At 49.8% G+C, this 18021-nt stretch overlaps 1 protein-coding gene across 1 annotated transcript; it reads right to left on the reverse strand.

Annotated features, from left to right (window-relative positions):
• Nucleotides 1-204: 204 nt before the first annotated feature.
• LOC143786208 (uncharacterized) lies at nt 205-9714 on the reverse strand. Its single transcript, XM_077275497.1, has 9 exons — nt 9661-9714; nt 9406-9464; nt 6944-7106; nt 5864-6047; nt 5619-5774; nt 1562-1710; nt 1026-1102; nt 539-735; nt 205-305 (listed from the first exon to the last, which is right to left on the reverse strand). Exons 1-9 carry the CDS (start codon nt 9712-9714, stop codon nt 205-207), a joined length of 1140 nt encoding a protein of 379 aa, XP_077131612.1.
• Nucleotides 9715-18021: the final 8307 nt, after the last annotated feature.

Raw genomic sequence — 18021 nt, forward strand, 5'->3', positions numbered from 1 at the left:
CCCCTAATCGCCCGGACCCCCAAAGATCCCGAGATTCTCCGTCAGAACAGAGCTATGGGGGAAGCCATGAATTACGTCCTATGACTGATGTGTGAACACCCGGACAGTACGGGGGGCCGGGGAGGTGACGTGCTGTGGATGGAGACCCCTTTAGGAGCTTGTCACATTGGGGGTGTTAGAGCCCTAGGGGTCTCTGGAGACGTCCTACCTTCTTCGGGCCTCCTCCATTTTCAGTCGGCAATTAGGGGTCTCGTGTTCCTTCTTTGATGGGTGGAGTCTCGTCATGGGGGTCTCGGGACAAGATCCTGCGGGAGCAGCCAGAAAATGGAGGGTTACGGTAACGTAAATGATCGGGCAGACCCCTGTATAAAAGCCGGGAGGTGGGAGCTGTGATGGGGTCACTGCAGCGGGAAAACAGAAGTTTGCAAAAATGTCTGAATTTAAAGGGGCCGTTCCCTTCTGATCTAATGTGCCAGAAAGGTGTTGTGGGGGTCCCACTGATCCCCCAGATGTCAGTCCTCCACAGGCGGATACTTACCGGAGGACACCGGGCTGTCCCCCTGCTGGCTGCCACGGTCCCCACATGGCGGGATGGAGGGGCTCGGAACGGCAGTAATTGGAGGGCGGCGTTTTCGGGACTTGGCTGCAGACAGCAGAAGCATGCGCGCGGAGCGGCTCATGGAGGCCGGGGGAGGGGAGGCCACGCTCTGCAGCTTGTCTCGCAGCTTCTGACTCCTACAGGTACAGACACGACATGAGGGGGCAGAGGATTAAATCCCAGGACCCCCAGAAATAACAGCTCGCAGGTGGCTGAGATTAATCAGAGCTCAGACCAAAGGTGCAGTAACCGCCCTCTCCAGCAAAGCAACGAACCTGAGATCAATGAGTCCGGCTGTACAACACTGTAGAAGAGCTGCAGTGTAAAGAATGGTGGAGGGACAGAGCACCAGAAGGGACGCTGCTGACTGCACCCACAGACCGCGAGATCCCAGGAGCGGGTGAGAATGCGCCCAGCGGGTACGTACCGGGCCTCGGGGTCCTGAGCGTCCAGGGTGGGCTGCTCTCCGGAGTGTAGGGGAGAGACTGGACAGGAGCGGCCGCCCTGTAAGGGAAAAAGAGCAGTGATGGGTAACAGACGGCCTGGAGCTCGACTAACGGCAGCGCTGCCGAGAGCACAACGGAGGGTGGCCGCTGCTGAGAGCACAACGGAGGGTGGCCGCTGCCGAGAGCACAACGGAGGGGGGCCGCTGCCGAGAGCACAACGGAGGGGGGCCGCTGCCGAGAGCACAGCGGAGGGGGGCCGCCGCCGAGAGCACAACGGAGGGGGGCCGCTGCCGAGAGCACAACGGAGGGGGGCCGCTGCTGAGAGCACAACGGAGGGGGACGGAGGATCTACAGTCCCCTGCAGTGGATTCAGTCTCCTCCTACGGAGGGAGATCCATCATCCGGGGTCAGATGTGTCAGCCCCTCTGGAAACAAAAGGCATGCTGGGAGATGTAGTTCCATGATGTCATTAATGAGGGAAGTAGCCGGGTCGTCCTTCCTACACCACACGACGTACCCCAGAGCCTTCGAGCCGCTCCTCATCCTCTTCATCCGGGGTGGAGAGGACGCGGATGAACGACAGACCGAACTGCTCCTGCTTGTTGAAGGGCTGCGTGCAGGTGACACGGTCCCACTTCTCCAGGGCGGCTCCTGCGAGGAAGTCTCCTGCCGAGGGGAGTCTGCTCTACAGAAAAACCTGCAGTCCCCCCAGAGCAGCACACACTCCAGTCACCTCCGGAGCTGCATCCACAGAAATTATTCATATACTCCAGCCACCACCAGAGCTGCATCCACAGAAAATATTCATATACTCCAGTCACCAGAGCTGCATCCACAGATAATATTCATATACTCCAGCCACCTCCGGAGCTGCATCCACAGAAAATATTCATATACTCCAGCCACCTCCAGGGCTGCATCCACAGATAATATTCATATACTCCAGCCACCTCCAGAGCTGCATCCACTGAAAATATGCATATACTCCAGCCACCTCCAGAGCTGCAGTCTGTAAATTCACACATTATGCTCCACTCACATCTACAGTGGCATGTAACCGTTTATCCCCTGCTGGTCAGAATCACTGTTATTGTGAACAGTGAAGAGAGCTGAAGATGAAATGATCTGTAAAAGGCCTAAAGTTACAGATGTCGCCTCTCCTTGGTGTTTTAGGCAATAAAAATATATATTTTTTTCATCGTTTACATTTTAAAAATTACAAAAAGGAAAATGAGCAGATGAAAAAGTTTGTGCACCCTGCATGGTTAGTACAAGTATCAGCCTGTAAACGCTTTCTGTATCCAGACACGAGTCTTTCAGTTCTTGTGTGAGGGATTTTCCTCCGTTCTTCCTTGTAGAATTCCTCCAGTTCTGTGAGATTCCTGGGGCGTTTTGCTTCCTCTGCTATTTTGAGGTTTCGCCACAGATTTTCAATGATGCTGAGATCAGGGGACTGTGAGGGCCATTGTAAAACCTTCAGTTTGCCCCTTTTCAGGTCTATTGTGGATTGTGACGTGTGTTTAGGACCATTCTCCATATGTAGCAGCCATCCTCTTCCTCTTTTCACCTTCAGCTTTTTTACAGATGTTTTTTTCAAGAATTTGTTGAAATTTCATTGAATCCATTCTTCACTCTACCCTTGAAATTTTCCCCAAGCTATTGGCTGCAACACAGTGCAAAGAATGATCCTCCCCCATGCTTAATGGTTGGCGAGATGTTATTTTCCTGACATTCTGTGCCCTTTTTTCTCCACCTTTTATCATTGTGGCCACAGAGTTCTATTTTATCCTCATCGGTCCACAGGACTTGTTTCCAAAATGCATCAGGCTTGTTTAGATGTTCTTTGCAGACTTCTAAAGCTGAATTCCATTGATTGGATGCAGGAGAGGTTTTCCCCTGATGACTCTTCCATGAAGGTCATATTTGTGCAGGTGTCTCTGAACAGTAGAACAATGTACCACAACTCCAGAGTCTGCTCAATCTTTCTGAAGGTCTTTTGCAGCCAAGTGGGAGTTCTGATTTGCTTCTCTACCAATCCTATGAGCAGCTCTTGATGAAATTTTCCTTGGTCTTCCAGACCTTATCTTGACCTCCACTGTTTCTGGTAACTGCCATTTTTTAACTACATTACTAAATGAGGAAAAGGCAACATGGAAACGCTTTTCTATCTTCTTATAGCCTTCTCCTGCTTTGTGGGCTCCACCATTTTCCTTTTCAGAATGCTAGGCAGCCGCTTAGAAGAATTCAAAGCTGCTGTTTTTTGGTTAGAGGAGGCTGGGTTTTTATAAAGCTGGGAAATTTCCATCATCGGCCTTTCCTAACAATTATAGTGAAGAAGCCATAACCTTAACAGGCTAATTAAGGTCTGAAACCTGGGTCAAAGTTATCTGAGCACACATATATCCAAGGGTGCACAAACCTTGGCATCAGCCAGTTGTCCTTTAAGTAATTTTGAAAATCTAAAAGATGAAATTACTGTATATACTCGAGTATAAGCCGAGATTTTCAGCCCACTTTTTTTGGCTGAAAGTAACCCTCTCGGCTTATACTCGAGTCATACCCAAGGGTCGGCAGGGGAGGGGGAGCGGAGCTTTGTAATAATACTGCTCCTGGCACGGTCCCTGCACGTTTTTTTCCCCCCCGACAGCTTGTTTCTGTAGTGAGCGGTCACATGGTACCGCTCACTACAGTAATGAATATGGACCCGACTCCACTCCCATAGGGGTGGAGCCGCATATTCATTACTGTAATGAGGGGTACCATGTGAAAGCTCACTACAGGAAGAAGCTGCCGGGGTACAGACGTGCAGGGACCGCGCCAGGAGCAGGTGATATAACGCAGTGCGCTATATTCACCTGCTCCCCGTTCCACCGTCGGCGCCGCTGCCTCCTCTACACTGACACTCAGGTCAGAGGGTGCGGTGACGCAATTAGTGCGCGCCGCCCTCTGCCTGAACATCAGTGCACAGGATGGGGAAGACACAGCGGCGGTCGGCGGTGGAATGGGGAGCAGGTGAATATAGCAAGTGCCGAGGGCCTGAGAGGTGAGTATGCGATTTTTTTATTCTTTTAATCGCAGCAACAGCATATGGGGCAAATGTCTGTATGGAGCATCTTATGGGGCCATAATCCACATTTGTGCAGCATTGTATGGGGCATATTTTAATATGGAGCATCTTATGGGGCCATCATGAACTGTATGGAGCATTATATGGGGCTCCTGATTTAATATGGACATTCAAAAACACTTAACCTACTGATGTCTCAATTAATTTTACTTTTATTGGTATCTATTTTTATTTTTGACATTTACCAGTAGCTGCTGCATTTCACATCCCAGGCTTATACTCGAGTCAATAAGTTTTCCCAGTGTTGGCTTATACTCAAGTACATACGAGATATAGATAGATAGATAGAATTTTCCTTCTCACCCCAAATGGGGGTGGTCTTTGTTGTCCTTCCTCATTCTCGAGTCCTCCTGGGAGTTTGAGGGTTCTGCGCAGGATCTTAGCTGTTCCCAGCATTGCGCTTTTCTGGACAGAGCTCAGATGTTGCTCCTGGGATCTGTTGCAGCCATCCTTCCTCTTAGGGGTCACTGCTCCACGTGCTACGATCACCACTGGAATCACTGTTGCCTCCACACCTTCTCCAGTTCTCCTCTGAGGCCCTGGTGTTTCTCCAGCTTCTCATATTCCTTCTTTCTGATGTTGCTGCCTCATCTATTATCATTGCTGTCCTCTGCTCCTTGTCTACTATCACGTCTGGTTGGTTAGCCAACACCTGCTTATCCATCTGGATCTTTAGATCCCACAGGATTTTAGCCCCTTCATTCTCCACCATTTCTCTGGGGTCTCCCACCTGGACTTAGCCCATACGCTGTGCAGATGTTCCTGTATACAGTTCCCGCTCCTTGGTTGTGGCGTTCGGTAGACGCTGTTCCTGCATTTCGCATCCAGCCATTGTGTGTTGGACGATTTCTGAGGTTTCTTTGCATAGTCTGCACCTTGGGTCTTGTCTTGTAGATTCCGGCTTCTATGGATCTGGTCCTTGGTGCTCGCTCTTTTGCCGCTATGATCAGTGCCTCTGTCTCGGAGTCCAGCTTTCTCCAGCCATTGGTAGGATTTCTCCATGTCAGCCGCCTCCATTATCTGTCGATGGTACGTCCCATGCAGCGGCTTGTCTTGCCATGGTGCTTCATGGTCCTGCTCCTTCCAGATCTGTTGCTGCCTTAGGCTCTCTCAGCATCTCATCGTTTGGAGCCATTCTCCTGCTGTATTCCTGGATACTCCTGGTTTCATCCGTGATGGTGGCTTGGATGCTTATCAGGCCTCGACCACCCTCCTTTCTGCTGGCGTACAATCTTTGGGTGTTAGACTTAGGGTGGAGACCTCCATGCATTGTGAGGAGCTCTCGTGTCTTTTGGCCAGCACTGTTCACAATAACAGTAATTTTGACCAGGGGTGCACAAACTTTTACATGTTGCTGTACTACAGTCACACCTAAAGCTGCAATAAATAAAAAATTACATTTTCTGCACCAGCCACATCTAGAGCTGTTGTCACCATTTTCCTTTACCCTCTTTGAACATCCGGACCCCTCTGTGGTTCTTCATCAGTCTGGCGTCTGCCGGTGGCATCAGCGTGGTCGTGGGGAGGAGAGTGGTGAACCCCTTATCCAGAGTCCAGATGGAACGTCCCACGTCGATCTGTAGGAAGGCCGAACCACTGTTTCCTGTTCACGGGGGCGGACACAACACATGAGAGCAGAGACACCCAGTCACACACAAGCTGGAACACCAAGATCTGCTCCAACTGCGGCACCTATATCAATGTAGCCGATGTGACAGGCTCGATCCAACTGTAACTCCACCCGGAGCTGCCGGCTGCGGTCCCGGGGACAGCTGAGCCACGCTGGGTGAGGTTGTCTATCAGGAGATTCTCCACCGGATGTTTTGGGCCTTGCAACAGGTGGAAAGAGAAGTGTGTAACCTGCACGTCGAGGCTCCTGCAATACAAATAGGAGAGCAGAACGTCGGGGCCACGTGAAGACCGAAACTGGGATCATAAACACAAAAGAAATGCTGTCACAGCAGGCAGTAAAGCGAGCGGGTAATCCGCCTGCAGTGTATGTGCCGCCATCTAGTGGCCAAAGGTAACACACACAAGAAGATGGAAATATTAGGGGGGTTTTGCTCAATTAAAAAACAAAAAAATAAATGAAGCAACAAGTGAGTTGTGTGAGCCCGAGAGACCGAGGTTTAGCCCTAAAAATAAGAATTGTAGAATAAACAAATCATGGACACGTCGGGCGCGGCCTCAGGAGCTGCAGAGGTCAGCTGTGCTACACTGCCGGCATCCGCCTGTACCAGGAGCAGCTCCCGGCCCACTGACATTAGGGCGACCACAATCCCGGCGGGGGAGACAGCGCGCCATGTTGTGCTCACAGTCACTACGGGCAGCCGTACACTGGGGGGGGGGGGGAGGGCGGCGACCGCGCACTCTGGGGGGGGAGGGCAGGGACTGCACTCTGGGGGGGGGGGGCAGGGACCGCACTCTGGGGGGGGGGGGGCAGGGACCGCACTCTGGGGGGGGGCAGGGACCGCACTCTGGGGGGGGGGGCAGGGACCGCACTCTGGGGGGGGGGCAGCGACCGTGCACTCTGGGGGGGGGGGGCAGGGACCGCACTCTGGGGGGGGGGGCAGGGACCGCGCACTCTGGGGGGGGGGCAGGGACCGCACTCTGGGGGGGGGCAGGGACCGCACTCTGGGGGGGGGGCAGGGACCGCACTCTGGGGGGGGGGCAGGGACCGCGCACTCGGCGCCATGATGCAGAACACGGTCCGGCTGATTGTACAATGAATTGGTCTCCAGCAAAGTAACGCACAGAAAACGCCATTCACACCTCGGTATTCGGTAACAAGGTGAACCGGCCTGGGTGTACCAACATGGCAGCGTCTACACTGGAGTTGATTTCTTGAGGGGGAGGAGTGATTCCTTGGATCATGACATCACCGGAAAGGGCGGAGCCTCCTTCAGTCCAATGAAGATCCGATAACAGGAAGCTGCTGGTGGAGAAGAAGAGAAGTGGGGAGAGGACCGAGGGGCTGCAGCACGGAGCCGTGTGAGGAGAGGACCGAGGGGCCGCAGCATGGAGCCGTGTGAGCAGAGGACCGAGGGGCCGCAGCATGGAGCCGTGTGAGGAGAGGACCGAGGAGCTGCAGCATGGAGCCATGTGAGGAGAGGACCGAGGAGCTGCAGCATGGAGCCGTGTGAGGAGAGGACCGAGGGGCTGCAGCACGGAGCCGTGTGAGGAGAGGACCGAGGGGCTGCAGCATGGAGCCGTGTGAGGAGAGGACCGAGGAGCTGCAGCATGGAGCCGTGTGAGGAGAGGACCGAGGGGCCGCAGCATGGAGCCGTGTGAGGAGAGGACCGAGGGGCTGCAGCATGGAGCCGTGTGAGGAGAGGACCGAGGGGCTGCAGCACGGAGCCAGTGTGAGGAGAGGACCGAGGGGCTGCGGCATGGAGCCGTGTGAGGAGAGGACCGAGGGGCCGCAGCACGGAGCCAGTGTGAGGAGAGGACCGAGGGGCTGCAGCATGGAGTCGTGTGAGGAGAGGACCGAGGGGCTGCAGCATGGAGCCGTGTGAGGAGAGGACCGAGGGGCTGCGGCATGGAGCCGTGTGAGGAGAGGACCGAGGGGCCGCAGCACGGAGCCAGTGTGAGGAGAGGACCGAGGGGCTGCAGCATGGAGTCGTGTGAGGAGAGGACCGAGGGGCTGCAGCATGGAGCCGTGTGAGGAGAGGACCGAGGAGCTGCAGCATGGAGCCCTGTGAGGAGAGGACCGAGGGGCTGCAGCATGGAGTCGTGTAAAGAGAGGACCGAGGAGCTGCAGCATGGAGCCGTGTGAGGAGAGGACCTGCAGCATGGAGCCGTGTGAGGAGAGGACCGAGGAGCTGCAGCATGGAGCCGTGTGAGGAGAGGACCGAGGGGCTGCGGCATGGAGCCGTGTGAGGAGAGGACCGAGGGGCCGCAGCACGGAGCCAGTGTGAGGAGAGGACCGAGGGGCTGCAGCATGGAGTCGTGTGAGGAGAGGACCGAGGGGCTGCAGCATGGAGCCGTGTGAGGAGAGGACCGAGGAGCTGCAGCATGGAGCCCTGTGAGGAGAGGACCGAGGGGCTGCAGCATGGAGTCGTGTGAAGAGAGGACCGAGGAGCTGCAGCATGGAGCCGTGTGAGGAGAGGACCGAGGGGCTGCAGAATGGAGCCGTGTGAGGAGAGGACCGAGGGGCTGCAGCATGGAGCCCTGTGAGGAGAGGACCGAGGGGCTGCAGCATGGAGTCGTGTGAGGAGAGGACCGAGGAGCTGCAGCATGGAGTCGTGTGAGGAGAGGACCGAGGGGCCGCAGCACGGAGCCGTGTGAGGAGAGGACCGAGGGGCCGCAGCACGGAGCCGTGTGAGGAGAGGATCGAGGAGCTGCAGCATGGAGCCCTGTGAGGAGAGGACCGAGGAGCCACAGCACGGAGCCGTGTGAGGAGAGGACCGAGGGGCCGCAGCATGGAGCCGTGTGAGGAGAGGACCGAGGGGCCGCAGCATGGAGCCGTGTGAGGAGAGGACCGAGGGGCCGCAGCACGGAGCCGTGTGAGGAGAGGACCGAGGGGCCGCAGCACGGAGCCGTGTGAGGAGAGGATCGAGGAGCCGCAGCATGGAGCCGTGTGAGGAGAGGACCGAGGGGCCGCAGCATGGAGCCGTGTGAGGAGAGGACCGAGGGGCCGCAGCATGGAGCCGTGTGAGGAGAGGACCGAGGAGCCGCAGCACGGAGCCGTGTGAGGAGAGGACCGAGGGGCTGCAGCACGGAGCCGTGTGAGGAGAGGACCGAGGGGCTGCAGCATGGAGCCGTGTGAGGAGAGGACCGAGGGGCTGCAGCATGGAGCCGTGTGAGGAGAGGACCGAGGGGCTGCAGCATGGAGCCGTGTGAGGAGAGGACCGAGGGGCTGCAGCATGGAGCCGAGTGAGGAGAAGACCGAAGGGCTGCACCGTGGACCCTTGTACAAGGGAATTGGGATCAGGACTCGGTGTGATGCGCTGAGGATGTAATGTGGAAAGGGGTTGGTGTCAATTGAGCAAAAGGAAGATGATGAGGGGCTGTGGGGAATGGAAGGATGATGAGGGGCCGTGTGTGGGGGGATGATGAGGGGCTGTGGGGAACGGAAGGATGATGAGGGGCCGTGTGTGGGGGATGATGAGGGGCTGTGTTGGGGATGGGAGGATGATGAGGGGTTGTGGGGGGGATCATACATACTGGTTTGCTGTAAAGTGAATGGGGTGATGTAACTCCCGTGTACACAGAATAGAAAAAAAACAGCTTACCGGAGCTCAGAAGCAGAGTCCCTGGGACCAAATGTAAATAAAATCTGAAGAAAGTCCAGCTGATAGGAAATGAAACAATTTAGTGGAAAAGAGATGAAAAATGAAAATGTGTTAATTTGCAGAGAGCATAGCAACACGAGGCCATGTGTGTCTGAAATGCGCGTTTCTATGCTGTCTCTGCAATTTAGCACGTTTTCATTTTTTATCTCTATTCCAATAAATGTAGCAATTTCCAAGAAGCTGGATTTTCTTTACATTTGTAATTCTCCTGTGTTGGGAGGTGGGGATGTCGCTCTCGTGAGGCTGCATGTTGGGGGCTGTGTTGGGGAAGCCGTCACTCCTGTGCTTTTTGTTACATATCGCTAACGTGGCTTAGGCTACTTTCACATTTCCGTCTTCTGGGCTCCGTCGCAATCCGTCGTTGTGGGCAAAAAACGGATCCTGCAAATGTGCTTGCAGGATGCGTTTTTGTGCCCATAGACTTGTATTAGCAACGGATGGGCACACGTCGCATCAGTCATGCGACAGATCCGTCGTGTTTTGGCGGACGCGATGCACAAAAAAAGTTCAGTGTAACATTTTTTTGTGCGATTTGTCTGCCATTTCTGACCGCGCAAGCGTGGCTGGAACTCTGCCCCCTCCTCCCCGCTCATCACAATGGGCAGCGAATGCCCACGTTGTGCTAAATTTAGCACAATGTCCGACAGTTTGCGACGGCCCCGTACCGACGGAAGTGTGAAAGTAGCCTTAGTTGTACATATTGGTTTGTAAAGTTTATTGTTAGACTTGTATGTATAAATATATGTATATTTTTCTCCTTTTGTTAAGACTTATTTATTTGTTTTTAATAAAACTGTTTGAGAACTATGGGTTGAATTTTTATTTCTAAAGCTCGGGGTCTGTTCACACATTGCAATTTGTTGGGGAAACAATCTGCAGCAAAGTCCTCACCAGTAGACCTGCACTAAATAATTCAGATCTCACTGACAATTTATTTCCGGTCCTCAGCAGCATTTAGCATATTCTGACTAGAAGAGGCAATTTTTACCCCCACATTTGGGAGGAAAATTGGGGTGTGTTTTATAGTCTGAATATAGCTTGTGGGGGGGGGGGGGCACAGTTGTGGAGCAGGGTCACAGGGGCAGGGTCACCGCTGCAGGAAACTAGTAGCAGAAGTGGAGTGAGGCTGAAGGACCTCAGCCAAGATCCCAATCTGTGCACGCAGCCGTTTTCCTGAAGCCCGACCATTTCTTCCAGCCCAGGACTTGCAGCGCTGGGACGCCCTCTCCTCCCACCCAGGGCCTGCACCACCGCCGCCGGTTTTATGCAGCACGGACCCTGCCTCCTGTCACCCCAATCCACTGCTCCCTATGTTGGCTATTGTCAATACGGACTGTAATATCCAAATGTTATCAATTTTTTTTTTCCTCACCAAAATTTGGGGTGCTTCTTACAGTTCAAAAATACAGTAAAAAAAACCCATGAAGATCGCTTATGTATCCAATTTCTTAGTTCCTAGCGATGTTTCTCGGTGTACGTCGGCCTCCTGTGGCCACTTACCATTCTCTGTCACCCATACAGCCTGGTCCGTTTTAGGTCCTATAGGACAACACTATATAATGGATGTTTATAAAAGGGCCATCAGTCTCTGAGGGTCTGACTGCGGGTGCCCCCACTGCTCCATAGCACAGACTCTGGCAGAGGTCACATTACATATGTTACAGAGGGGTAAAAATACTCCCCTTAATAATTTTGAAGAGTATTTTTAGCCAAGAAGGACATAATTTGCAGTAACACAAATCTATGTACATAGTGTTAGGTGCTGGGATTCTTCCTCTGCACAGGATAGATCCCAGGCCTTGTCTTCCTCTGTGGTCTCCCATTCAGTTCCAACTGCAGTGGATGCTGCTCAGCAAAGACGTCGGTCTTGCTCAGACTCAGTCTGTGAGCATGGTTACTGCTGACTCTCTAGGGTCAGCTATGGTAACCAATAATAGACTGCAGCGAGAAATCACTCCTGGGACTAAGTCCAAGATTCGCTCTTCTGGGCATGCCCGTGAGGCGACTCCTCATTGGTGGTCGGCTGTCACATGCTCAGGTCCTGGTCTAGCTCTGGATTGTCCTGTGAGCAAGGTCCTCTCTGATTAAATCTATAAAAAAATATTTGGCGCGCCTCTCGGTGCGCTAAGATCATTTATGTTCTGTGAGAGTGTGGAACCTAACGGTAGTGTGACTTGTTTGCATGTGCACAGGGCAGGCCTAGAGCCTTTAGAATTCCGGCACCTCCGGAGAGGAGATTTTTTTGTGTGAGTTCAGTGCTGGCGTTTAGCCTTTAGAAGTCCAGCTTCTCTGGAGAGGAGTTCCATGTGTGCACGTGCTGTGTCTGAGTCCACTACCAGTTCCCTTGCCTCAGTGAGATAGGAAGCTCCTGTGAAGTCAATGGGGTTCACGTTTAGCGTCTAATCACAGCTCTGCTGCAGAGCATCTTTCCATTGCTGTGTGCGATTGGCACAGCCACATGCTACTCTACTGAGTGACATTAACTCAGTGCGAGTCTGTTACGCTCGCTGCTAGTCCCGCCATTGTCCTCTGAGCTCCATCTGCACGGTGGACCGCGGGTGGCGAACGCACTTTATTATTATAATTTATTTAGTGTGTTCCGCCCACCCTAACACATAGTACACATCAGACCTGGGCATAGTGCAGCACTCTGGAGCTCCGGCCCTCTGGCTGTTCCTGTCTGGCACGTGGACTGAGAAAATTGCGGCCCACGGGCTGCACCATTTCTCAGCGACCAAGCTTGCTCCAGAAATTCTAGGCTATAGATTTTGCAGGACTACTTTGCAAGTGGCATTTGCGGGTGACATTTGCAAGCCCCTAAGGTGCCAACAGCAGAAACAAACAAAAGGGACCCAATTTTAACTATTTCGCCCCAAAGCCTGCTTTTACCTCCCTGACCAGGCTAATTTTTACAATTCTGACCACTGTCACTTTAGGTCATGACGCTGGAACGTTTAAATGGATCCCACTGATTCTGAGATTCTTTTCTCGTGACATATTGTACTTCATGATAGTGGTAACATTTCTCTGATATGACTTGCCTTTATTTGAGAAAATTTAGCAGTTTTCAAATTTTTAAGTTTTATGTCCTTAAACCCTTTACCCCCAAGGGTGGTTTGCACGTTAATGACCGGGCCAATTTTTACAATTCTGACCACTGTCCCTTTATGAGGTTATAACCCTGGAACGCTTCAACGGATCCCAGTGATTCTGCCATTGTTTTCTCGTGACATATTTTACTTCATGATAGTGGTAACATTTCTTTGATATTACCTGCGTTTATTTGTGAAAAAAATGGAAATTTGGCGAATATTTCGCAATTTTCCAACTTTTAATTTTTATGCAATTAAATTACAGAGATGTCACACAAAATACTTAAGTAACATTTCCCACATTTCTACATCAGCACAATTTTGGAACCAAAATTTTTTTTTTTGTTAGGGAGTTATAAGGGTTAAAAGTTGACCAGCAATTTCTCATTTTTACAACACCATTTTTTTTTACGGACCACGTTTCATTTGAAGTCATTTTTAGGGGTCTATGTGATAGAAAATAACCAAGTGTGACACCATTCTAAAATCTGCACCCCTCAAGGTGCTCAAAACTACATTCAAGAAGATTATTAACCCTTCAGGTGTTTCACAGGAATTTATGGAATGTTTAAATAAAAATGAACATTGAACTTTTTTTCACAAAAAATTAATTTCAGCTCCAATTTGTTTTATTTTACCAAGGGTAACAGGAGAAAATGGACCCCAAAAGTTGTTGTACAATTTGTCCTGAGTACGCCGATAACCCATATGTAGGGGTAAACCACTGTTTGGGAGCATGGCAGAGCTCGGAAGCGAAGGGGCACCATTTGACTTTTTAATGCAAAATTGACTGGAATTGAGATGGGACGCCATGTTGCGTTTGGAGAGCCCCTGATGTGCCTAAACATTGACACCCCCCACAAGTGACACCATTTTGGAAAGTAGACCCCCTAAGGAACTTATCTAGATGTGTGGTGAGCACTTTGACCCATTAAGTGATTCACAGAAGTTTACAATGCAGAGCCGTAAAAATAAAAAAATCATGTTTTTTCACAAAAATGATCTTTTCGCCCCCAATTTTTTACTTACCCAGGGGTAAGAGAAGAAATTGGACCTCAAAAGTTGTACAATTTGTCCTGAGCACGCTGATACCCCATATGTGGGGGTAAACCACTGTTCGGGTGCAAGGGAGAGCTCGGAAGGGAAGGAGCGCCATTTGACTTTTCAGTGCAAAATTGACTGGAATTGAGATGGGACGCCATGTTGCGTTTGGAGAGCCACTGATGTGCCTAAACATTGAAACCTCCCACAAGTGACACCATTTTGGAAAGTAGACCCCCTAAGGAACTTATCTGGATGTGTGGTGAGCACTTTGACCCACCATGTGCTTCACAGAAGTTTATAATGTAGAGCTGTAAAAATTAAAATAAGTTTTCCCACAAAAATTATTTTTTAGCCCCCAGTTTTGTATGTTCCCAAGGGTAACAGTTGAAATTGGACCCCAAAATTTGTTGTCCAATTTGTTCTGAGTATGCTGATATACCCAATATGTGAGGGGGGGACCACCGTTTGGGCGCATGGCAGAGCTCGAAAGGGAAGGAGCGCCATTTGGAATGCAGACTTAGATGGATTGGTCTGCAGGCGTCACGTTGCATTTGCAGAGCCCCTGATATAACTTAACAGTAGAAACCCCCCACAAGTGACCCCATATTGGAAACTAGACCCCCAAGGAACTTATCTAGATGTGTTGTGAGAACTTTGAACCCCCAAGTGTTTCACTACAGTTTATAACGCAGAGCCGTGAAAATAAAAAATATTTTTTTTTTCCTCAAATTATTTTTTGGCCCCCAGTTTTGTAGTTTCCCAAGGGTAACAGGAGAAATTGGACCCCAAAAGTTGTCCAATGTGTCCTGAGTACACTGATACCCCATATGTTGGGGTAAACCCCTGTTTGGGCACACGAGAGAGCTCGGAAGGGAAGGAGCACTGTTATACTTTTTCAACGCAGAATTGGCTGGAATTGAGATCGGACGCCATGTCGCATTTGGAGAGCCCCTGATGTGCCTGAACAGTGGAAACTCCCCAATTCTACCTGAAACCCTAATCCAAACACACCCCTAACCCTAATCCCAACGGTAACCCTAACCACACCCCTAACCCTGACACACCCCTAACTCTAATCCCAACCGTAAACGTAATCCTAACCCTAACTTTAGCCCCAACCCTAACCCTAACTTTAGCCCCAACCCTAACTGTAGCCCCAACCCTAACTCTAGCCCTAACCCTAATGGGAAAATAAATACATTTTTTTCATTTTTCCCTAACTAAGGGGGTGATGAAGGGGGGTTTGATTTACTTTTATAGCGGTTTTTTTTTAGCAGATTTTTATGATTGACAGCCGTCGCACACTAAAAGACGCTTTTTATTGAAAAAAATATTTTTTGCGTTACCACATTTTGAGAGCTATAATTTTTCCATATTTTGGTCCACAGAGTCATGTGAGGTCTTGTTTTTTGTGGGACGAGTTGATGTTTTTATTGGTAACATTTTTGGGCATGTGACATTTTTTGATCGCTTTTTATTCCAATTTTTGTGAGGCAGATTTACCAAAAAACGGCTATTCATGAATTTATTTATTTTTTTTTCTTTTGGGGGGGGGGGGCGTTTATACCGTTCCGCGTTTGGTAAAATTGATAAAGCAGTTTTATTCTTCAGGTCAGTACGATTACAGCGATATCTCATTTATATCATTTTTTTATGTTTTGGCGTTTTTTTACGATGAAAACTATTTTATAGAAAAAATAATTATTTTTGCATCGCTTCATTCTTTGGACTATAACTTTTTTACTTTTTCACTGATGATGCTGTATGGCGGCTCATTTTTTGCAGGACAAGATGACGTTTTCAGCGGTACCATGGTTATTTATATCCGTCTTTTTGATCGCGTGCTATTCCACTTGTTCGGCGGTATGATAATAAAGCGGGTTAACTAGTGGGACAGTTTTATAGGTGGGGTCGTTATGGGCGATACGAAATATGTGTACTTTTATTGTTTGTTTTTTTTATTTAGATAAAGGAATGTATTTATTGGAACAATATTTTTTTATTATTTATTTAGGAATTTTTTTTTTTTTCACGTGTAATTTTTTTTTTTTTTACTTTGCCCCAGGGGGGGGACATCACTGTAAAGTGTCAGATCGCTGATCTGACACTTTGCTGTGCACTGTGTCAGATCAGCGATCTGACATGCACAGCAGGGAGGCTTCCCGGCGCCTGCTCTGAGGAGGCGCTGTGAAGCCACCTCCCTTCAGGACCCGGATGCAGCCCCGCGGCCATTTTGGATCCGGGCCTGCAGGGAGGAGGAGGTAAGAGACCCTTGCAGCAACGTGATCACATCGCGTTGCTCCGAGGGTCTCAGGGAAGCACGTAGGGAGCCCCCTCCCTGCGCGATGCTTCCCTATACCGCCGGAACACTGCGATCATGTTTGATCGCAGTGTGCCGGGGGTTAATGTGCCGGGGGCAGTCCGTGACCGCTCCTGGCACATAGTGCCGGATGTCAGCTGCTATAGTCAGCTGACACTCGGCCGTGCTCCCCCCGGGAACGCGGCCGATCGCTCTGGACGTACTATTCCGTCCTTGGGAAGTAGGGTCCACCCCACATGGGCGGAATAGTACGTCCAATGGTAGAAAGGGGTTAAGGCCGGGATTACACATACGCGAGATATGTCCGACTCTCGCAGGTGAAAACCCAGCTCTGGCACAGGCACTCCGTAGCGGAGCATGCAGCTCCATGTTTTGCTGTGCGGCTGCATGCTCCGCTCCGGAGTGCCAGCGCCAGAGCTGGATTTTCAACTGCGAGACTCAGACTTAGCTCGCGTATGTGTGATCCCAGCCTAAATCAGAGTCATAATGCACAAAATAGTTAATAAATAACATTTTCCACATGCCTACTTTACATCAGCACAATTTTTGAAACATTGTTTTGTTAGGAAGTTAAAAGGGTTAACAGTTGACCAGCGATTTTTCATTTTTACAACAATATTTGCAAATCCATTATTTTTAGGGACCACCTCACATTTGAAGTGACTTTGAGGGGCCTATGTGACAGAAAATACCAAAAAGTGACACCATTCTAACCACTACACCCATCACGGCAGTCAAAACCACATTCAAGAAGTTTATTAACCCTTCAGGTGCTTCACAGGAATTTTTGGATTGTGGAAGGAAAATATAAACATTTAATTTTATTTCACAAAAATCTACCTAATTTTTTTACTTTCGCAAGTTAAACAAGAGAAAATGGACCATATAATTTGTTGTGCAATTTGTCCTGAGCATGCCGATACCCATATGTGGGGGAAATCTACTGTTTGGGCGCACGGCAGAGCTTGGAAGGGAAGGAGCGCCGTTTCACTTTTTGAATGTAAAATTTGCTGGCATAATTTGCAGACACCATGTCACGTTTGGAGAGCCACTAATATGCTTAACCCCTTCACTCCTGGAGCTTTTTTCATTTTCGTTTTTCGCTCCCCTCCTTCCCAGAGCCATAACTTTTTTATTTTTCTGTCAATATGGCCATGTGAGGGCTTATTTTTATCTTTTGAACGATACCATTGGTTTTACCATGCCGTGTAATAGAAAACTGGAAAAAAATTCCAAGTGCGATGAAATTGCAAAAAAAGTGCAATCTCACACTTGTATTTTGTTTGGCTTTTTTGCTAGGTTCACCAAATGCTAAAACTAATGTGCCATTATGATTCTCCAGGTCATTACGAGTTCATAGACACCAAACATGTCTAGGTTCTCTTTTATCTAAGTGGTTAAAAAAAATTGCGCCATTTTCCGATACTCGTAGCGTTTCCAATTTTTGTGACCTGGGGTCGGGTGAGGGCTTATTTTTTGCGTGCCGAACTGGCGTTTTTAGTAATACCATTTTGGTGCAGATGCGTTCTTTTGATCGCCCGTTATTGCATTTTAATTCAATGTTGCAACAACCAAAATAATTTAATTTTGGCGTTTTGATTTTTTTACTCGCTACGCCATTTAGCGATCAGGTTAATCCTATGTTTTTATTGATAGATCGGGCGATTTTAAACGTGGCAATACCAGATATGTGTATGTTTGATTTTTTTTTTTTATTTTATTTTGATTGAGGCGAAATGGGGGTGATTTGAACTTTTATATATTTTTTATTTTTTTAATATTTTTAAACACTTTTTTTTTAAATTTTGGCATGCTTCAATAGCCTCCATAGGAGCCTAGAAGCATGCACTACACGATCGCCTCTGCTACATAGAGGTGAAGCACAGATCACCTCTATGTAGCAGAAATGCAGGGTTGCTTTGAACGCCGACCACAGGGTGGCACTCAAAGCAATCTGCCTTCAACAACCATAGAGGTCTCAAGGAGACTTCTCGTTGTTATAGCAATGCAGCGATGACCTCCGATTATGTGACGGGGGTCAGCGCTGCGACTATTTCCAGCCGCGCGGCCGGGAGCGCTAGTGAAATGCCGCTGTCAGCA

The sequence above is a fragment of the Ranitomeya variabilis genome, chromosome 7, assembly GCF_051348905.1.
Source record: "Ranitomeya variabilis isolate aRanVar5 chromosome 7, aRanVar5.hap1, whole genome shotgun sequence".
Classification (NCBI taxonomy): Eukaryota; Metazoa; Chordata; class Amphibia; order Anura; family Dendrobatidae; genus Ranitomeya; species Ranitomeya variabilis.